Source organism: Macrosteles quadrilineatus, unplaced genomic scaffold (genome assembly GCF_028750875.1).
Source record: "Macrosteles quadrilineatus isolate MER2022 unplaced genomic scaffold, UCM_ALF_1.0 Scaffold_2__2_contigs__length_208266976, whole genome shotgun sequence".
NCBI classification, from domain to species: Eukaryota; Metazoa; Arthropoda; class Insecta; order Hemiptera; family Cicadellidae; genus Macrosteles; species Macrosteles quadrilineatus.
Window position 1 is genome coordinate 135507159 of NW_026542595.1, and position 23927 is coordinate 135531085.

Genomic DNA, 23927 nt, shown 5'->3' on the forward strand with positions numbered 1-23927 from the left:
GCTGAGTGACTGATTGCGTCATTTAATTTGACGCCAACCCCCCCCCCCCCCACAGAATGAACACATTGGCTCATTTTTGTGATGAATTGCCGCATACATCAAACAAGGTAAACTCAGAAACAGGCTCAATACTTGGGTGGTTGTGTGTGCTCTTTGATGAACGCCGCCCGAACAGGGCTCTAAAACTGTTTAAAGGTTCGTAATCTATTTGGGGATAAATTTTATAGGTTTGGTAGTGTTTCAAAATTTATATCGTGTCAACGTTATCATTGCTTATTTATGTATTTTGTAACATTGTGACTAGAAAAGCTCTTGTCTATCTTTCACAAATAAGCCTACAATAAACCTGTATTTGTATAGTGTTACATTATAGTATTTTCAATGGTCTTTCGGCCACACAAGTTTTAACGTATTTCAAAATTTATTAGGTATCTGGTACTTGAAATTTAGTAAGCTGAGAAACTTTGTGTGGACATTTTTGTAAACGAAATTGTATTTTTCCCGTTAAGCATGTAATAAATCTTAATTAAGAAGAGACCCCCTTATGAGAATATAATACGACGACTCATTCAGCTTGAGGGGATTCAGCGAACGATATTTCTCCCTAATCTTTCCTTATCATTTATTTTCACCTTATACTGAGCTGAAGTATAGCAAAACAGTTCCCCACAAAACATAACAAATACAAAATTTCATTAAAGGCGGGTTTGCGAGGTGTGATTTTCGCGGGTAATCTACTGACCGGAAGCTGTGAAGGCTGCAGCGGTCACCGGATGTCGGATGTAGCTTGTCCCGCCAGCTGACTACTTGTTGCATCCAACAGCTGGAGCAAAATGCTCTGTTTCTTACATTCACCAGTCTAAGTGACAAAAACATAATGCATCTAGAACTACGTGACAAATTTGTCACTGACAATGAATGAAACAGCCGAAACCTTACGCCGTGTATATTTCGTTCTTTGTTGCTTGTATCTCGAAAGTTATCTCAATTTCAACCCTAAATTTATTTATTTATTTATGCTATGGATGGTTATTAACTTAACGTTTTTTAGAGGTCGTAGGTTGCAACTAGATACGATAATTCAGGAAATGAGAGAGAAGCTCTACTCACTCCGTTAGGTTTTTAATTAATTTGTTCAATGCACGTTCGTGTAAGAAAGTTATGTCGAAATTCCCATTTTTAAATGGTCCGAGACTACGATCTCGATCTTTCCTACTTGATATTCTGTTACTTTCATTGCCCCCTGCGATAAAAGTATTTTACTATAGTAAGGGCACCCCTAGGCTCAGTTGAGAGTAGGTTTACATATCGATCACATTTTTTTTTTTAAAGTTTCTATAAAATAAGCTTTTTGGACAGTAATTCAGTAATACATACGACTTAACTTTCTGCCGCGGCTGCAAGATTCCTTACGCTGTAAAAAAAAACCTCTTAATCTTCCAGACAATTTAAGTTTATGTAAAATATAAAGTATCTCTTCTATGAAACATTTTTGCGAGTCATGACTAGAACAATTTGAAGCGTTGTCCGCCGAATAACAGGTGAATTAAGCCGCACGTATCGTAAGTCATCAAGGCCACGAAGCCAGTGAATGGTGGACCTTCAAAACTCACATTACATCATGACCTCGTCTTGCTGATAGGAGGCCCTCAGAGGCACGCAAGAGTCACACAATGTTGTATTTGTCTGCTATAAAACGCCTAGCAACAATCCTGCGAACTATGCGGAGATTCACTCCAACACAAAGGAAAGAAATATGGAAATCTGAAAATGTTGCTTTGTAAATCATGGAACGAGGTTAAATTAGGAAGACGCTAAAGGGACGGGGGGGAGGTTGTCGCTAAAGGAGTTATAAACATTTTTTGCGTTTGTCTACTTAAAGACGTCCCGTTGCAACAAATCAAAAGGTAAGACGAAGTTTTTACATAAAAATTCATACAAATCTGGAGCTACTGAAAAGGTTTCTTAGTAAGTTACGGTGTGCCATATGATTAACGACTATTGTTGCACCGTGTTCTAAAAATACACTGTACAACAACAAAACAGTGAGATAAATATAATTTATTTTTGTAAAAAAAATACAACCGACTTTAAACGCTCTAAAAAGAATGAAATAATTTCAATAAAGTAAACTTTTGTATTAGGCAAGCTCACGTATTTTAAGTCGGCGCGGCTCTATGATGATTTTTGATACAACATTGAAAGAGGGTGTCCATATTGCAGGTGACTATCTATAACTAAAGGTGTTAATCTGCATGTCTTTTTCATAGTTATGCGTTAAGTGTTATTTTATTACCGTAATCAGAGATCGGCATTATAGTGGTATTAACGAGTATCTTTAAAAAGATTATAACGCATTTAAATGTTTCTAACTTGGAAAAGTAATGTTTTTCATTCTAAACTAGCTTCTTTTCCCTGTCATAATATCAAACTAAATTATTTTCCTATTCATATAGAACATTTGTGTGTGTTATTTTCATTATGCATTTATTCTGAAGTAAACATAAAATACAAGAAAATTTCTTTTAATATATAAACAAAACAGTTCAGTATGTTTTTATATATTTATGTTATCCAGCTACAATTTATTGATTTTCAAAATACACACACAATATTTAATTTCAATCATATTTGCAGTTTGAGCCGCGCCGACTTGAAATACGTGAGCTTGCCTAATACAAAACTTTACTTAATTGAAATTATTTCATTCTTTTTAGAGCGTTTGAAGTCGGTTGTATTTTTTTTTTACAAAAATAAATTATTTCATGATTTTTAGTGACTGTATAATTTTTTATGTATTAATTACTTGAGGTTTTTTGATAAGCAAAACTGTTTGAAACAATCAAAAGTTCCACAGAACAATCATTATTTTAAAACTGCTTGAGTCACCTGTTCAGGTTACATAAAAACAACACATTACAACACATTACGAACAGGTTACATTCTACATTCTATTATATCAATGGGTATGAAAATAAACATTTTTAGATATTCCTTAAGAAAGAAAGAGTTGTCCATTACATTAGGCCTAATGAAAAACTAATTGTCTTTTCTAGATACATTGAAATGTCAGACATCATCGTTTCCTGCAATCAGTGTACTTCTACATTATAAAAAGAAATACAGTAACGTCTCAAGCCTTTTAATTGGAACAATATGAAAGTTATTCCTCAGCCACCAGCACTAAAAATCTCTCAAAAGTGGAAAATTGGTCGTTAACACGTATAGTACCTTTGGAAAATATTATATGAAAGATTGGTTCAGCTAAATATGGTGTAAGTCATGTAGGGGGTTTTGTTTGCTCAAGATATAGCCTAGTCGAAATTGCAAATCATCTTCCTCTAGGACTTTCCGAAGCAGGCATAATAGTATTGATATGTTATAGTAACTGGGTAGAGAATATTAATAAACATTCCACATCTGCAAATGAAATATGTATATGAAAGATTGGTTCAGCTAAAAGTGGTGCAAGCCATGTAGTTTTGTTTGATCAAGATATAGCCTAGTCGAAATTGCAAATCATCTTCCTCTAGGACTTTCCGAAGCAGGCATAATAGTATTGATATGATATAGTTGTTCCTGATCATTGGGCTTTAAATAAATGATCCTGACTAATGAAACCGCTGATCTTAGTCAGTAACAAAGCTACACAGGTCATCACACACCATTCTACACTCATCCTTCACTCATATTTGGGTTAAAATACGCACCTAGGTGGCGTCCCCATCTCAACGATTGATTATTGATTATTAACTGGGTAGAGAATATCAATTATCTGCAAATGCATGTTTAGTAATTAAAATATTTAACACTTTTAAGACAATTGACGATTATGCACTGTCACACTTCTTAGGTCGTGTAAGGAATAATTTCATTTGATTTATATTTAGACCTGTTTTACGAATGCTTTGGTTTTCACAATACACCTTTATTTGTCAATATCACACAGCTATTCACTGAAACATATATGTTTTTGTAAGTCAGAATATTCAATACTAATAAAAGCAGAATTACTTTATACACAAATCAGGTCAAACGTTAAAATACATTTTTTATAGTAACCAAAACAAAATTCATTTTTCTCAATGTAATTTAGGCTCCATGGCAAGAAATAGTTTATTGATCAATATGAAGCAACTGTTTCATGAAGAATTGTCTGTAGCTTCATTTAAATGGTTTCAACTAACAGCTGTAGGAATGTTATTATTATTTATTGCCTTCTCTGCACAAATGTAAACAATCTGCACAAATGTAAACAAAATAAATGTTGAATATTTAAGGTTTTCAGAATTTTTCACCGAAACAAATATTATACTTAAACATAATATATAAGGTACCAAATAGAAACTCTCCTGGTTATTTTGGTGGTGGAACCACACTGATCGGTAAAAGAATCACAGAGAAATTGGAACATACATAGAAAAAAAAAAACATCGCCACAAACAAATTGAGAACCTCCTCCTTTTGGTGGTAGTGGGGAAGTCGGTTAATAAAAATAACTTGGTTAAATTAAGCCTCCTATTTACTGTAATAACATGTAATATCTTACTTAAACAACAACAACTATATAACCATGCCAAACATGAAGAACAACTTATTGTATATTATAAAGTCTTTGAAATCCTCTGAACAATTTTAATCTTATCGACATTCAAGTTTGGGATTGAGAATTTGTTTGACTTCATGAGTCGTCGAAAGAACGTGATTCTATTTAATGCTATATTTTATCAGCTTAAACCGTAGCAACTCTGATGTCCCAATTAACTATGATGTGGAAAACTAAATGAGAAATTAGAGCATCCCTTAATGAGAAGCTCAATCAAATGTTTCCCTAGTTCCCTAGTGTAAACAGATTGGTCACATATATGGGACGGCTACTTCGGTGTCTAAAGTCAGTGCAAATAAATTCATGATTACTCATTTTATGTGGTGAAATCCATAAGTAAATACAATAATGAGCCCAGTGAGGTTAACGAGTTGGCTGACAACAAATATGTGTATACATTAATACATGCATCACATATAATGCAGACTAAACTTATTAACTTACTGATTTAATTCAGTTTCATTCAAATTAAAGTTTACAATTGTTACTCTCCTTTCGAGCGCATAGCCAAAGTTTCCACTCTTGTAAAGAGTTAATGGACAAAAGCGTGTTAGGCAATGCGGCCTTTAAATGCCTTTTTAATGCTTTCGAGGAACTGGATCTCATTCATTTAGGTGGTTTTTGTAAATAGTGTAAACAGAATCGAATTCAGTCAGTGCCGTAGTTGATTTCCACTGGATCAAACAATATAGTGTTATATTATTTGTCATTACTGAACTGGTTTGATACAAGCTCAATATCAATATGTACATCGAATTTGCAGCTACATGAAACACACTAGTGTTTGCCAAGACGTGGAGATATTGACAAACCGAGTAGGGAGATATCAATTAGTCTGCAGCAATAACTGCAGTCCTTCACTAGTATACCATGTAAGACAACGTACTGCGTTTAATATATCTGTACACAGCATGTAGGTAGAGTAGAAATAAAACGAGAACTCGCCCCGTGGTTGAAAACTCGACCAAAAAATATGTATTGTGCAAACTTTTCTCTATTTTCAACCCACGCTGTAAATCAAACATGTGATTAAAATTTGATTGGATTATCTGTTTATATTTTGGTGCTATTTTGTCATCAGCATAGCAACCCATAAGGCCCATCTTAGTTTTTTTATTTCAAACTAATTTTTCGTGCTTATTTTTTAGCCTAGGCCTATTTTAATTTATAAAGGCATTCTGCACATCTACAGGAAAATATCTTCCATTTGGTACCAACCACGTGTAATTCGGTCCAGTAGTATGGCCAGGCTAGCTGTCGTAAGTTTTACAAAAGTTTTTCAGTATATAAGATATACTTAATCCGTTTCTGGAATCGACAGAAAGTAACTTCCTTACAATGAAAACGTTGAGAGCACATTGGAGTTGTGGAAAAGCAAACAACAAATATATCAAGATCTAAATTTAATCTATAATTATGACACCAAACAAAAGAATCCCAATACGCAATAAACGAATCGGACGATACAATTAGATAAAATTTAATCAAACATGCATTAAATACATCAATCCATCACTTAACAAGAAATACGGTGAAAAGTAAAACCGTAAAACTCTCTTTGTTTCGCAATCCGTTGTTTTTACAATTCTACATTTAAACTCAAATCCTAATCCAAGCGTTCGACTGGAACACGGAAAACCTTTTAGATATTTTCATCGGAATCGTTGCATAAGTCCGGCAAACGCTTTCAATACAAAATGTTCGCATTTGTAAGCTCATCAAGTGAAAGTGTTTCGTCTTTCGTCTGAGCTGTTCGTCGCTGCGCGCTTAATGGTCAATGGCTCATTTGGCTCGTTTGCGCAAACTGTTACAAATACAACAATGGTAACGCCATTTATGTATTGTTGTAAAACAAATTGACAGCCTCTAAGACATTTTCTTTGGTTATCAATCATACTGTTTAGGATTACTAAAACATATGTTTCCAGAGGTTTTGTAGTTGCAAGTTGATGGAAGTAGGCCTAATATCCTCATTGATATATTCTGTCAATAAAATTAATAATAATAATTTATATACTCATTATTTTGTTTATTTTTAATAAAGCCCCTTTAATTTTAGGGCATTATTTTTTTCTCATATTTCCATTCTCGATTCAACCGGTGCACACCTTGGCTTAAACTGTGCGTAGTACGAAGCTTATTTGATTTGAAACTTTCTAAAGCTTAAACTGCTTTTAATTCACTCATCCGTTCGTTACAATTAATTTATTTTTCAGGAAAGAATGTTTTGCGCGCATTATGGGTGTATTGTTAAAGATTTAACAGTTTAATAAAGGAAGTGGTGGAAAATAATAAACATCTTGCTACGACCCTTAGATGAGAACTTTGACTGCAAACCAAAATAATATCCCCTGACTATGATCCAAAATACGACCTCAAATATATTTTGACCAAAAACCAATGTAATAACTCTTGCCTAAGAAACTAAAAGATAACTTTCGACTACAAACCAACATAACAGCTTGACTACGATCACAGTGAGTCCGCTCTTTGTTCTGTGCTATAATTTAACATTATATGCATTTCCTATGAACATGAATGATCAATTTTGACTTCAAACCTCATAATAACTCTCGACTAGAACCACTTAGTAAGTCAAGATTAATCGTTCCCTATTTCAAAACGATTATCGTCAGAGAAACGGAGAGCTGTTCGTCTTATTCTCATTAACCGCAAATGCCAATTGAGCATGAAACCCAGCTATTCAATACAGTAAAGATCCTAAGGTCAATGGATACGTGAGAGTTTGCAGTTGTAATTAGTATTCTGAAAGCGCAGCTGGAGGTAATTATTTGCTGAAAACGCTTAAAAATATCCAAACAGTTACGTTAAAAAAGTTTGAATTGCACACCTTAAGGTGTCTAATTTCGTACCTACCTATATGAAATGGTGAACCGTAATTCATGATTCGTAGTAAGTAAAAAAAGAGGCATATTTGCAGCATCATTCGAAATTCATGTTTTAAAACCTACGTATCACATTTTGCCTTGGATGTTCTTACACGTACATAGGTATACCTAATGGTAAAAATATGTCCACTTCATTGGTAGAAGTACATTTTTTTACTATTCTCTACCGTAGCTGTTGAGTATATTCCTACTTCTACTGTGATTTGCCAGTATTTCCACCTAACCAAACACGATTAAACTATATTTTATCGAGATGTCCCAATATTTCCAAACTATCCTAAAAACAACACCACTTTAAACGGTACTTCTAGGTTAGTACATACCATTTAATATACGAAATTAGACACCTCAAGGTGTGCAATTCAAACTGTATTTTTTAACGTAACTGTTTAACGTTGTATATATAAAGTACAATTATTATGAAACAGCTTATAAGTTTACAAAAGTCGTTCTATTTAACACTGAAAATTTTCCCGTTCCATTCAAATTCATCCACGGTGTGAGGAATAAGAATAGAATAATGTTGTTGTTTTAATCAATATGAGGGTAATATTTAGACATCAACCATCTAATCAAACTTAACTGCACATTTTTGTGGTTTCGGTGAAATGTAATGAAATTAGTCAAATTCTCATAAATTCAATTCAATTGCTTGATCGAAATTGGTAACAATTTAATGTAAGTAGACAGAATGTAAACAGTGTGTTTTATTTTTGTTTCCATGAGCAGTCAATTCTAACTTTCAAAAACTTCACCTCAAATCTTGAAACGTCTACAAGGCGTAGGCCGAAGAACTTAAGCCATGAATAGGCATATTTATTGACCTAACGCATGATTTGCATTGAAGAAAACTGTCCCAGAAGGATGTATGTTTTGGATTCACCAAGAACAAACGCCAAAGGCACAGACAGATAACACTCATATTGAACGAGATTTGTCGGTAAATTAAGGTCTCCATCCATTGAACTTGAGGAAACTTTCTTGATCAGTGTGTTTAAAAGTTCCAGAGCTCCATGATAGTCTTATAGAAAAGTCACCCCACCCGTTACTTAGACATCCACTATCGTCCGTAGGCCTAAGGGTAAAATCGCGAATATACACCTGACCAAAGATCTCCTTGGGTGGGAAGAAACTCCATTTGTCACTCCTGATTCCTCAGTTACTTTCTCCCTCTGACCTTTGCACGCGATTGTTACTTTGGCAAGATCATGATGGAGTCTGAAGAAAGATTGCCAAGAAGTGTAAGTGAAACCATAGAAATGCTTCAACATTGACAGCTTGAGTCGTGCATTTACAATTAAAGTGAGATACGGTCTATGTTAACTCACGTTTTATAGTATTCTAGATTCTAACAATTTCTTTTTTTTTAACCCTGAGGATTAACGAATCATAATATAAGAGTTTGATGAGAGCTTGTTTATGGAAACTCCCTCTTCCTCAAAGCGTATAGTTAAATATATGCCATTACTAAAGCAAAATTTAAATAAGTTTGGAATAAAGTATGGATGAGGGATTGACGTGTTTTGGAACATAGTGATTTTTAGCGGTTGCAAATTGTTGTACAGTACGGGTTTTTGCCAGCAGCGTGACTGGACTATTGGAGCCATCATGTCTGCTTTAAAGGTTTGGGTTCAAATCCTACCAAAGACCAAAGGGGTTTGTTACGTGGAAATACCAAGACCCGGTGATTGGAAGCCCACCATAAGCTGTAATTATCGGATTATGTAAAGAAAAACATAGCACATCTCTCTTTGAAACTGAAAATCATTTGAAAAAATACACAACTTGAGGTTAAGAAAGTCAACTACTCCTTTGGAATGCTTCATTTTTTGATTTAGCAGATAATCCTATTACCGTCCATATTTGGTTTTAAAATGTGAGCAAGCCAGGTTTTGATAACCATAGGATTTCTGTTTGTACAGTAAACTGGGATATAATATTAACTACGACAGTTTACAACAAAGCTGGGACTTCATCAAACACATGTATGTGGTTTGCTATGAATTCTTGTTCAAGGAGTTCATACGCAAATGTATTCCCGATACTGAATCAAGACGGCTGAAAACGTTTACACAATCAAACAAACTTGTTACCAAATACTCATTTTTATGTGTAATGCTCTTCTCTGCGCTCTGTAAAACGTTTTAAATTTACTACCGCAACAGGAGTGAGCTAAGTTTGTAGTGTGACTCACCAATGGAATCCAGAATCGGTCCAGTTTGATAGTGTGGTTGTTGTGTAGTTTGATGAACAACAAAAGTTATTTCTGGCTTGCAGAATCACCAGAGAAGCTTAACAAGAGTGAGGGTCTTCTTGGTCCAATCAATACTCCTCTTCGGGATATAAAAGAGCTTACAAGAATATTTGGGTGGCTGAAACTACTCGTAATGTAAAATTTGTTGGCAACACAAATGAGTTCCGAAAATGTATTTTAAATTTCTGCTTGCGTAATACATTTTCTTAGTTAGGTATGTATTTTTTTATTCACTCAGAAACGTTGACGAATTACGAGATTTTACTCGGTTGCAATAAAAGTTAAGTGAGTATGTTATCCATGTTAGGTTAGAACATAAAGCATACGATTTGCAAAATCAATATAAATTAACAGTCGTTTAATGAAAAGAACAATGTAAAGTAAATGAAAAAATAACCATAAAAATATGCAAATGCAATGGATAATAGACAGTTAGTATACGAAACAGTGCTTGTTCAAACTATAGCAATCAGTGTGCAATAACAACAAAATAAACACAGACATGAACAAAATTCTAAGTGTTGTATGACAAATAATTACAAAAATGCACAATTCTTTTATTGATTATTAATTTGTACGTAAAGCAAAAATCTGAGCAAATGATGTGTTATAAACCTTCATTACACGTAGAAAAAATATAATGAAAAATACTGATTTCACTGAGCAGTGTTCGTTGGCATCACCAATCTAAACAACTCGAAACCTTATTTCAAGCGATCTCAATAGTTTTATCGACTTAATCATCGTATTTGTTCCCAGGGCTAGGCCGCATGTATTCAATGTATTACAAGTTGCTCGTATCACGCAGGCAGAAGCGCCAGAAGTGGTGGGGGAAGGTGACCGCCCAGTTTTATCGCTGACCTACTGGTACATCTTGTTGTTGCGCGTGCGCCGAGCTCAAGGTCCTGTGAACCTGCGCAGAGATTGTAGAGATGCGTAGTAAAATCACAATGCTAGTGATGTTATCTACCACCCTGAGGGGAAAGTTTTGATCTTGAAAGAGACATTTCTCAAAACGCACTGTTGTTAATACAACTAATGTCGTCATCTTGTAAGGTCAAAACACTACTATTAATTGCAAATATTTGATCAAACTATACACTTTTTTGATTAACTTCTTTCATATACGCCTGCTTTTCATAACACCAAATTCGTTGAAAGCATGTCAAAGTATCCAATAGAAAACTTTGACAAATTTGTCATTTTTACAATATCAGTACGATTCAAAGCTAAAACAGGGCATGTGCTGATTTTCAACAGGCGAACTCTCCTGATTTTCGGGAAGTGTAAGAAAAAAATTACTTTAATTTAGAAGCGCGCTCTATACAACAGTTTTAGCACGGTGTATAACAGAAAGGATTGCAAACTTGGTCGGCCAAATGAGTTAGTCTACCAACCTAACATACTGGTTGTGATGGGCACTGAAGTTTTAAAAAGTTTGTCGATCACTTGCTCAGCTCTGTAGACATGCTTTAATAATTATGTCCAGTACTTTCTCATGGAATTACGAGGGTAAAAATTTGCCAAATACACACCCTTCACTTTGGCCAAACCTCTGTTCGAGTTGCTTGGTTGGATTAGGCCTGAACTGATTAACCTAACCTAACCTAAATACCTAACTCAGCCTCCTAAATGAGAGAAACGCTTTCATACCTCCACACAAAAACTATATCCTCTTATGCAAACCACTTTTTTTCATTTGGATGTGCTAGATACAACAAATAATAACTAAATCATACAACATTTTTTTTTATAGTTAATTTCTGTTTTAACACTTTCGACACATTGCACCTACGAAGGAATCACGATTGAACTCTAATTGTGACAAGTGATTGTCTCGTGTTGTCCAATATCAGATACTTCAGAGTTAGTGACAGATCACTGGACGAGATAATTGACACATGATCCCACGACGTCATCGGCGCGGGGTTAACTAACCTTAATTCACGCTTGACCTGGTCGAACTTTATTATAGACAACCTTTATGATCTAATTATTTTGTGTATTTATTTATCATGTTTCGTATTTCATGAATAAAAATTATTTATTTACATAGTTGGTATGTTTAAAATTAAATTCAGTGTGTTTGAAAATACTTGGAATGCTTCGATCTAAAAGAATATCTGTCAAAGCAAACAGTGATATCCCAATGTATCAAATAAAACTGTACAATTTGATCAACTCTTTAACAATATTTAAAGTTTGTATCACTTACTTTAGCATGTTTCGAAAAATGTATTTGAAAACGCTTAGATCTTACTATAACTCATAATCGTATTTCAGATATTAGTAATTTTAATATGGATATTTTGAACAGTAGTACAGTACATTGGATGATAATACTTTGAATTATACTATTTTTATTTATGCTAGCTGGTTTTGCATATTACAGTAATCAAAATAACGTCAACACTTGCATAGAAGTTTAACTGGAGTATTTTTCACACATAGTATCATTTATAGAGTAATAAAAAATATGTGAGTAAACATAAAATCCTATTAACCCAGCAACATTGTAAACCTTCGTTGAAGCCTAACCAACAATTAACCTTGCCCGATAGTACAGACCTGTTGTACGAGGTGGATTAGCATAAAAGTTGCATCAGTCTCTACATCATTGCATTACCATTACCATTACCACCTTCCTCCACCTTGTACCGATAAATTACCACCTCTTCCGACGCCATTCGTCTTGCTGATAGCTGTGTTTACCACGTACATACAACGACAATCTACAAAACATTGTTTGCAAATTGTGTGAATGTTTTGATTGTATTAATTACCTGGTTTGTCGTACCCTTCGGCGCGACTAATCGTTTAACGTTGTTTATGTTAATTTACGCTGGGCACATTCAATTATGTTTATAAAATACAGGTATAATTGTTTTCAATTTGTTTAGGAAGATATTTACAAAATTACTTGACATGAAATGAGCACATGGCTCTAAAAGAGACTTAAAATCAATAAGTATAGCTAATGTAGTAAGTCACTTAGGTATGTGTAGTTTTTTTATTAGTTCATCAGATTCAAAAAATTGCAAACTTTCCTTAAATTCAGTTTGTTCTAAATGTACTGAATATATCCTGTAATGGGCTGATAAATTTGCCAGATAAATTAATCAACGCGATTGAAAAGCTTAGTTAACTTTCATTTATGTCATTAATAAGCTTCATTAATTTGTTAATACATCTTATAAAATTATACTCATCTCTATACTTTAAATTAACCTATTGATTATTTTAGGGTTGAATGGTAACATTATTTTGTTTTGCCGACTCGTACAGTATTGAAAAAAACCTAATTTTGAAAATGATTGCATTTATTTACCATCAAAATAAAAAATGGCATTATCCTACTAGTTGCTATTTACTTTAAAGCAGAATCTCCTGATTCCATGTCATTTCACCTAAAACTGGTGTGTATATTTCCATGTCATATCCAAGGCAACCTGAACAGTCTCGTGCCATTTTTTTCTACAACGTGTAGCCATGTACTCGATGTTCCTGATATTTCCCGGCCTACCTATGATGTTTCATGCATCATTTCATGTCATCATTCTGACAACTGGTCATATTTCCCTGATACTCCCGGCAAACCTAAGATGTTTCATGCATCATTTCATGTCATCATTCTGACAACTGGTCATATTTCCCTGATACTCCCGCCGAACCTAAGATGTTTCATGCATCATTTCATATCATCATTCTGACAACTAGTCATATTTCCCTAATACTCCCGGACAACCTAAGATGTTTCATGCATCATTTCATGTCATCATTCTGACAACTGGTCATATTTCCCTGATACTCCCGGCAAACCTAAGATGGTTCATGCATCATTTCATGTCATCATTCTGACAACTGGTCATATTTCCCTGATACTCCCGGCAAACCTAAGATGGTTCATGCATCATTTCATGTCATCATTCTGACAACTGGTCATATTTCCCTGATACTCCCGGCAAACCTAAGATGGTTCATGCATCATTTCATGTCATCATTCTGACAACTGGTCATATTTCCCTGATACTCCCGGCAAACCTAAGATGGTTCATGCATCATTTCATGTCATCATTCTGACAACTAGTCATATTTCCCTGATACTCCCGGCGAACCTATGATGTTTCATGTCATCTCCTAGACAACCAGTGAAGATTTCCAGTCATCTCTCTGACAACTTGTGATGTTTTCCTGGTATTTTCCGGACAACCCATGGTGTTTCTTCTGACATTTACCAGACAACCGGATTTGATCCAACATATTTCTACCCAGTCACCGATCATCCTCGTCGTCCGCATGTCGCCACTTCGTCCAGGAATGTATCTGGGAATCTCTAGTTTATGGTTTCAATTAGACCAATTCCAGATAACTCTGGAATCCCGATACGACTCCGGTGCCGAAGACTTCCCTCTTATTTCGAAAATCGCCGTTCTGGTCTGACTCCCGGGGAATGCGAGTGGAATTTCGGTAGTCAAAGGATGGAATAGGCCTAGTCGGCTACTAGGTTTCCGATGTGTATGACGAAATTTAAGATTGGACTAAATTAACATACGTAGACATTATTGCAACTCATTGGTCATTCTTTTTTTTTTACTTATTTACTGGATTGTTGGGAAACAAACTAACTTATTTCATATAATTGACGCTGGAATCATCCTAAATATTAATAGGCAAGCATGTTTCTTGAAAACCTTTTTATTCAACTCGCGACCTTTTTCTAACAGTATTCCTAAATATTAATAGGCAAGCATGTTTCTTGAAAACCTTTTTATTCAACTCGCGACCTTTTTCTAACAGTATGCATTGCAGGGTAAATCAACGCATACTGTTAGAAAGATATTTTCCTGTAGAAGTGCAGAATCCCATTAAAATGAAAGTAGGCTAAAAAATAAGCACAGAAATAAATTTAAAATTTTAAAAATCTACATAGGTCTTATAGGTTGCCATGCTGGTGACGAGATAACAACGAAATGTAAACAGAAAATCAATAAGAAGAAATTCCAATCACATGTTTTATTTACACCGTGGGGTGAAAATAAAAAGTGTACATAACATATTTTTGGTCAAGTTTTTAACCAATGGACATCTAGTATATTTGAAACAGTATTATCAGTGGTTGAAATCTACGAAGTCCATACAACCATACAACCTTTTCGCGACGGTGCAAGGTAAAAACTAGTAATACAATTATAGTTTTCATTTCCTGATTCACAGTTTGTAATTGGGATGCTATACATTGATGGAAAATCCATACAGAAATCTTTTGACGACATAAGTCAACGCGAATACAGCACCAAACGTCAAACAATCCATGACACTTAGGTTGCTGACACTTACCATCTCTCAGTTTAAAAATAACATTAATTTGCCTAACACGTTTATTGATGGATTCAGCTTGACTTTTCACCTATATCTCGAACTTTGTGTGCTTAGAACAGTCCAGCACAACTTTGGATTTTTTTATAGACAATCTCTCATTCTGTGTTCCCGTGCTCCTGGACAACGTCAATTGTTTCGAGAGCACGGCTGTAATTGCACAGATTCCAGCCAAGGTCAGACCAAGGTGGAGTATAGAGTATGGAGTATGATGGTCTGAGCGGAAGGTAAGTGCGGAGCTAATCACTTCAGTCTGGGCCCAGACACAAATAAACACCTGCGAACGAACAGCAGACAAGATAGGTGACCGTGTCTTTGGACAGCTAGGCGTTGGTTGGCAGATGTGAAGGTATGTTAGGTACTTAGGTATACTAGTAAATATGTCAGTTAGCTGGGTGTAATGTGGTATGCACTAAAATGGCATAACATAGTAATAGAAATCGTAAAGGTGATAAGCTTTCCTAGGTCTGGCATTATAGATTAAAATCAAATATATAAAGGTAAGTAAGATTATTTTAAAGCAATTTCAAACTTACATCTCCCCCGAATGGTTGTAGTAAATATCTTGCCTGGTTTCTGATGACTTACCCTGAAAAAGAGTTTGGATGTTAAACATAGCACATTCATTTTGAAAATGAAATATAAGTTTAGCGTAAGGCAATGAATCATGGTTTAACAAAATCTTAAACTGACGTAATATACTTGCACGACCCGATTACCTCATATTAAATATGATTAACCCTTTTAAAACAATAAAAGGAAACTAATTTAACTACTATATACTAGAACAAAACTGTTAAAGAATTACACAAGGTAAGATTTATCAACATTTTGTATGAAAGTTTCCTGGCATGAATAACTTCTGAACGAATGGAGGAGGTGTACATTTTGTAGCATTTTCACTACCAAGCTAACGGTGTATTTATAACTTTTTACAAACATAAAGTTTATTTTTTGGAACCTAAATGGGGATCTTAATCTTTTACACTAGTACATGTACATGGGGATGAACATGGGTCCTAATGAACATGGGAAAGCTAAAATGTTATTGATAGATACAATTTGATTATTTAGACAAGTATGGGTGATCTATACTATAGGTTAACACGGAGGCTGTGTACACATAGCAAATCTAACGATTCGAGATCTCTACTAAGGAATGCGATGATGAACTGAATATGAACTATTCAGTAATTGGTGCAATTGCAGCGACTCATACGGCAGCAACCTGCATGTAACGGCGATAACGCTGTCCATATGTGGAATGCAGACTAACGTCAACCGTCTACCGATTACGAATAACGAACGACACCGACTAGACTACCGCCAACCGGCAACCTGCTACCGCTACCGCTACCATTTCGTCACTACCGTCTGTCGTGGACCGTCTACCGACTTTCTATTTAAGTATATTTCTTTATCCTAAGATTATTATGACTAACAAATACTAAATTGGCTGTCCTACTGACCAATGTGGCTACCTATGTGCGAACAAATTTAAATTGGCATTTCTCCTTAATCAACTGAATTCTTCACTCTGTATTTACTAAATTCAAAACCTTAATTTCTCGCTTAAATTTCAACTACTGGAGTTACCAAATCAGTCATTTATACTCTAGTTTATAATACTACTTCAGTCAACCCGTTACATGTATCTATTTGCATGTTGTGATGACATTCCAAAGCCTTACAAAACATTTATAGACTCTTGTCTATCGTATTATTCCAAAACATTATTGCCCAATTCACTTGGAATTGTTCACATGAAAACTACAACATTAACTTTTATTTGTTTCGGACTCGATGAAAATCAACAGAGTTACCTAACATGCTTATATCCAAGCATATTGAACATGCAAGATATAAGTGTCCATATCCTTATATCAAAGCATATTGAACATGCAAGATATTAGTGTTCATATCCTTATATCCAAGCATATTGAACATGCAAGATGTAGTATATTATTAAAGTAAAGTAGCAAGAGGAATTTAAGTTTATGAATTGGCTACACTGACCACCGATGACGACAACAACTGACGTCACAGCCCGTCGTCGGAGACAAGCAGTCTAGCAAATGAGTAACAGGTTAGTGGACGTAATATACGATACGTGTAGTTGTAATAATGGCGCAGTCGCCGGATTAAATATTGGTTTTGTCGCAGTAAAACTAGTGAAAGTTTTGTAAAGTGCGTTCTTTAAAACCGCAAAAGTGCGAAATGTCGAGTATCGGTAGAGTCTCGGAATTTAATCCCCACGAAGAGGACATCAGTTCGTATTTATTACGACTCAAGCATTACTTCAAGGCCAACGATGTCCAGTGATTGGGCCTAAGATTTTGGCGGTGTTAATGGACTTAATATCCCCTAAGAAGATTGACGATGAAACATACGAATAGTACAGTAAAAATATGTTTTGACCCAAAAAAAATTAGCACAACCGGGGAATTTGGTACAGATGTTGGGTGTACCTTCCTTTTGAACATACTAAAAGTCCCCTAAAATTGAAGCTGTGCTACGGCCACCATATTGGAAAATGGCGGCATATTTCTGTATTTTTCGCTATAGTGACTTTATTATTAGAGATACAGGAAAAAGCTAAATATACAAAATGTAGGTCATCTAAAAATACACATTTTTTGTATTTATCATCTTTCTCTAAACCCAACGGTTTTTGAGTTATTTGTTATTAAGTATATTTAGTTTTTTCTATTTATCAAAAATAGGCGAAACACATGAAAATTTACCGTTACTTTCAAGGATTATGATAATTTATCCTATTTAGTTAAATAGTGTGATACTATAAAATCTAAAAATTTAAGCTTATTTTATGAGTAAAACAACTCCGCCACAGCAAACCTGCAGACTCAGCAAATTTCCATTTGATTGGAAGTTTTATTAAAAAATGTATATAAATAAAATTAGGTTCAACAGGTACCTAGGTTTGCTGCTACAAGAAGGTTATTATAGTGTTTTTTTTCTTTTTTTTATATATCAATACCTTACTATAAAATAAGTAATTTTCCAAGTTTTATCAAAATATATCTATAAACAAGCAAACTGCAACAGTTAACTAATTCATAAGAATAGCATGGGAGTTTTAAATTTACAATAAACAAATTTAAATATACAAATTTTGGTTGTGTTTACTAAAAAGACGGCGATTATTCGTCACGATTAGAATATTAACCAAATGGGTTTTCAAAAGGAGATGGAGCCTGTTATTTAAGTAATATTAATTCGTACCAAGCACCGAAAATATTGTATGCAGTAAGGTAATCTACCATATTTTGTAAAGTACGCAATAGTCATATTAATATTTTATCTTATTTTTTATCCATTTAATAGTTAACATTTTAGTATTTTGATGGCACCACCACACTAACTAACTATACTTGACATCCCATTGTAAATTTGGAAGGGTGTTTTTCGTGTCTAGTTCATGTTGGTGACTAATTAAGCATGGTATAGTTAGTTTTATTTATCAAAAATCAGTGAAACCCATCGCAATCGACGGTTACTTTCAAGGTTTACGACAATTATTCATCCCACTTAGTTGATATCAGAGTGATAGTGGTAGTGCCATCAAAATATTAAAATGTTAATTTATTAAATGGGTACAAATGAGTATAAAATATTAATATGACTATTACGTAGTTTACAAAATATGGTTGATTTCCTCACTCCATACAATATTTCCGATATTTGGTACGAGTTAATATTACAGTACTTAAATTACTTGCTTCATCTCCTTTTGAAAACCCCTTCGGTTAGTATTCGAATCGTGACGAATAATAGCCATATTTTTAGTAAACACAACCAAAATTTTTATATTTAAATTTGTAAATTGTAAATCTTAAGCTACCATGCTATTATTATGAATTAGTTAACTGTTGCAGTTTGTTTGTTTATAGATTTATTATGATCAAACTTGGAAAATTAATTATTTTATACTAAGTTATTGATATTTTACTAAAAAAAAAACACACTATAATAACCTACCTGTAGCAGCAAACCTAGGTACCTGTTGAATCTGATTTTATTTAAATACAATTAATAAAACATCCAATCAAAAGGAAATTTGCTGAGTCTTCAGGTTTGCTGTGGCAGAGTTGTTTTACTCATAAAATAAGCCTACATTTTAAGATTTTATAGTATCACACTATTTAACTAAATTGGATAAATTATCATAATCCTTGAAAGGAACGGACAATTTCCATGTGTTTCACCTATTTTTGATAAATAGAAAAAACTATCTATACTTAATAACAAATAACTCAAAAACCGTTGGGTTTAGAGAAAGATGGTAAATACAAAAAATGTGTATTTTTAGATGACCTACATTTTGTATATTTAGCTTTTTCCTGTATCTCTAATAATAAAGTCACTATAGCGAAAAATACAGAAATATGCCGCCATTTTCCAATATGGCGGCCGTAGCACAGCTTCAATTTTAGGGGACTTTTAGTATGTTCAAAAGGAAGGTACACCCAACATCTGTACCAAATTCCCCGGTTGTGCTAATTTTTTTTAGGTTTATGGAATTTTTCTCTTATTTTTACTGCACTAGAAAGCCTAAGTAAAACATTGGAAGAACATTTTGCTCCTAAAAGGCTCGTTGTTGCGGAACGATATACGTTTTATAGTCGTTGTCAAAAACCGGCAGAGTCAATAGCGGAATTTATGGTCGCTATCAAACATTTAGTCAGTACTTGTAATTTCGGTACATTCTTAAATGATGCTTTGAGGGACAAACTAATATCAGGCATTAGTAATGATGGAATAAGGCAAAAGTTGCTTTCCGAAGAATTAGATTTGAGCAAAACTTTTGCTCAAGCGCTCATGCTAGAACAGGCTGAAAGGCAAACAGGCTTATTCGGGAATCATCCTGTGCAAGATATTTCCAAATTTAGTGTGAAAAAGTGTGCACGTGGTCCTGTGAAAAGTGGGAATCCTGCTGGGTACAAGTTAAAATCTTTTGAAGAGAAAAATAATGATAACAAGATAAAGTGTTATCGTTGCACAAGTTGGGATCATAAGGCTCATATGTGTCCTTATAGTAATTATAGGTGTAATTTGTGTAGAAGAGTAGGCCATCTTAGCAAGGCGTGCAAATCTAAAGGCGAAACTGCCGCAAAAAGCCTAAAAGGAAGGTATAAGGTGCATCAACTGGAAGATAAAGGGAAGCCTAGCCTAGATATAAATGAGGAAGTGGAAAATTTGTCTCTATATAATATTGGTTCATGCTCAAGTAACTCTGATTACAAGGTAAGGCTAGCTATAGAGAATGTGCCTGTAGTTATGGAAATTGACACTGGTTCGGCACTGTCAGTGTGTCCTCAGGAAATATTTAAGAAATATTTTTCTCACGTTCCATTGAGATCTGTAGATATTAAGTTGTTAACCTATTCTGGCAACGAAGTCATAGTAACTGGGCAAGCTCAAGTCAATGTTGACTACAAGGACCATTCTTATTGTTTGCCTATGATTGTGGTTAAAATAAATCGTACTAACCAACCAATACTCTTAGGAAGGAACTGGATTAAGCACATTGATTTAGATTGGAAATCAATTTTCTCATGTAATTTTGCTAGCGCAACCGCTACTGGTAGTCATGAACCCAAGCCTAATGAGGCAGCCAAAGATGGGGTTTCACCTAACCTAACCGGAAAGGTTTCTATAGAACCTAATGAGGTTAAGGCATTAAAACAAAAATATGTCTCTGTATTTAGAGGTGGTCCGGGGGAGATCAAAGATGTTGAGGCTAGGATAGTCTTAAAAGAAAACTATATCCCTAAGTTTTGTAAATATAGACCTGTTCCGTATGCATTGCGTACTTCTGTTGAACAAGAGATTGATCGGATGATATCCGAAGGTATTGCCTACCCTGTTACAAGCTCACAGTGGGCTACCCCAATAGTAGTTATACAAAAGAAACAAGGCGTCCGCTTGTGCGGGGACTTTAAAGTTACTCTGAACCAGGTTATACAGTCAGAACATTATCCGTTGCCGCAGCCCGAAGATATATTTGCCTCGTTAGCAGGCTGTAAATGTTTTTCTGTGTTGGATTTGGAGGCGGCGTACCTCCAGCTTGCTGTTGCAGAGGAGTCTCAGGAACTTTTGACATTGGCGACACATAAAGGTCTCGTGCGGCTACGTCGCTTACCATATGGCTTGTCGTCAGCCCCGGCCCTCTTCCAGGCGGCGATGGACAAGATAATTGGAGGACTCCCAGGTACAGTGGCGTACCTGGATGATTTGTTGGTTGGTGGATCATCCCGAGAGGAGGCTCTAACAAGATTGGAACATGTTCTGCAGCGACTTCAAAGCTATGGAGTTAAGGTAAACCAAAGCAAATGTAAATTTTTACAGCCTTCTGTTCAATATCTGGGATACTGTTTGACTTCAGAGGGAATTAGTCCCCAGGAAAGTATTTTGGAAGCGATCCGTGACGCTCCAGAACCAACGTGTAAGGAAGAGCTCAAGGCCTATGTAGGCCTAATCAACTATTATGGTAAATTCATTTGTAACCTGTCAGATAAAATAAGCTGTTTCTATGACCTACTTAGAAAGGACGAACCTTGGGTATGGTCTAAAAGGTGTTCAGAGGTTTTTCAGCAGAGTAAACAATGGGTGTTGTCTACTGATGTATTGGTTCACTATGACGTGCATAAACCTTTGATTTTGACATGTGATGCGAGCCCACGGGGTGTTGGAGCAGTACTTTCTCATCTCATTGACGGTGTGGAAAAACCAATTGCGTTTGCCTCAAAATCTTTGAGTGCAAGTGAAAAGAATTACTCTCAACTTCACAAAGAAGCGTTGGCGCTTGTGTTTGGAGTCAAAAAGTTCCATAAGTACATTTATGGTCGTTCAAATGTTGTGTTGCAGACAGATCATGCGCCTTTGGTTGCCATTTTTGGAAGTAAGCGAGGAGTGCCGTGTGTAGCTGCGGCTCGTCTTCAACGCTGGGCGTTGATTTTGTCAGCCTATAACTTCGAGGTGAAGTACAGGCGAGGGGTGGATCTCCCTCATGCTGATGCCCTTTCAAGATTGCCGCTGCCCAATGATGAGACCATGGAATTGGAGGCCAATCACCTCTCTCACGTGGAAAATGTGGTGGAAGTATTTAGCTGCTACAAATTGGTGAGTGACGACACACCTATTACGGCTAAAGATATTGCTAGATTGACTGATAGGGATCCTGTGTTATCAAAAGTAAGGGACTTTATTTGGCACGGTTGGCGTTCAGCCGATGAACCTGAGTTAATTGCATATTTCAGAAGGAAGGATGAACTGTCGGTTGACAACAATTGTGTCGTTTGGGGAGCACGAGTAGTCGTGCCCGAAAAGCTTCGGAGTGCTGTAATCCGATTACTACATGACCAGCATCCAGGAATATCGCGTATGAAAATGTTAGCCAGGAGCTACGTCTGGTGGCCTGGTCTTGAGAAAAATTTAGAGGAAACAGTGTCTACCTGCACTGTTTGTCAGTGCACTAGAAATGCTGCCGTTAAGGTGCCATTGTATCAATGGCCTAGAACTACCAACAGGTGGCAGAGAATTCATATTGACTATGCGGAAGATCCGCAAACTAGACAACAGCTGTTAGTTGTAGTTGACAGTTTTTCAAAATGGCTTGAAGTATTTCTTATGAAATCAACTACATCATTCAAAACCATTGAAAGATTACGAACCTTGTTTGCTGCTTATGGGTTGCCGGAAGAACTGGTAAGTGACAATGCACCTAATTTTACGAGTGCCGAGTTCAGGGAGTTTCTGAGTAGGAATGGTATAAAATTCACCTTGTCACCCCCCTATCACCCTGCGTCCAATGGCGCAGCCGAAAGATGTGTGCAAGAGGTAAAGAAAAATCTGCAGAGGCAAGTGATAGAAAGTCAATTGGAAGGTGTTACCTTACAGCATAAATTAGACAACTTCCTGTTTGTGTACCGGAACACACCCAGCACAGTAACTGGACTCTCACCAGCCGAGTTGTTTCTCCAATGGAAACCCAGAACAAAATTAACCCTACTTAAGCCTAATTTGTTGTCAGTGATTGATAAAAAGAAGGAACAGCAACGTTCAGCTGCAAACAGCATCCGAGGTGGTGCTAGACATTTTGGCAAAGGAGATAAGGTGTGTGTGAAGACGGTCAGAGGGGAGCATGTGTCCTGGGTTCCGGGAAAAGTGATGGAGCAAAGAAGCCCTGCGACTTATGTTGTAAGTGTGTTAGGCAAGGTCCGGTTCTGTCATGCGGACCATCTGCGTTCCAGTCTTCTGGGAGACGAAGAGGAGACTTTGGTGGATAGGCGAATTCCACAGCCATCACCAGTCAAGGCATCACCTCCGGTTAGGCCTATTTCACCAGTGAAGATACCTAGCCCTCAGCCAGCGGCGATAACGCCCTCACATCAGAGGCGAAGCCTGCCAGAAGCATCTAGCCCTCTACCAAGACTTGAAGAAAGACATGAAGTGCAGTCAAGCCCGCAACTTCTTAGACGGTCTCAACGGGCCGTTCGTAAGCCGAGGAGGCTTGATCTTTAAGTAAACAGTCGACTGTGTAACGGACGAAGTAATTTTTATTTTGAGTTATTTGAAGAAAGTTTTAAGTTAAATGCAATGAACTATGGACTTTGAAATTGGTTAATGATTTTTGGTATTAGGCCTAGGACTATTATTTAGGCCTATTAAAGGAAGAGCTTGATTTTAAGTTGGGGCGAGTGTAGTATATTATTAAAATAAAGTAGCAAGAGGAATTTAAGTTTATGAATTGGCTACACTG

At 35.8% G+C, this 23927-nt stretch overlaps 2 protein-coding genes across 4 annotated transcripts in view; one reads left to right on the top strand and one right to left on the bottom strand.

The window, feature by feature from the left end:
* LOC128985324 (apoptosis-stimulating of p53 protein 2-like) overlaps window positions 1-23927 on the bottom strand; it is a 445246-nt gene that overhangs the window by 385790 nt on the left and 35529 nt on the right. The window lies entirely within an intron of this gene.
* LOC128984927 (uncharacterized protein K02A2.6-like) lies at window positions 15347-23689 on the top strand. The gene is made up of 4 exons (XM_054404297.1): window positions 15347-15372; window positions 16355-16552; window positions 20737-21484; window positions 21761-23689. Exons 1-4 carry the CDS (start codon window positions 15347-15349, stop codon window positions 23687-23689), a joined length of 2901 nt encoding a protein of 966 aa, XP_054260272.1.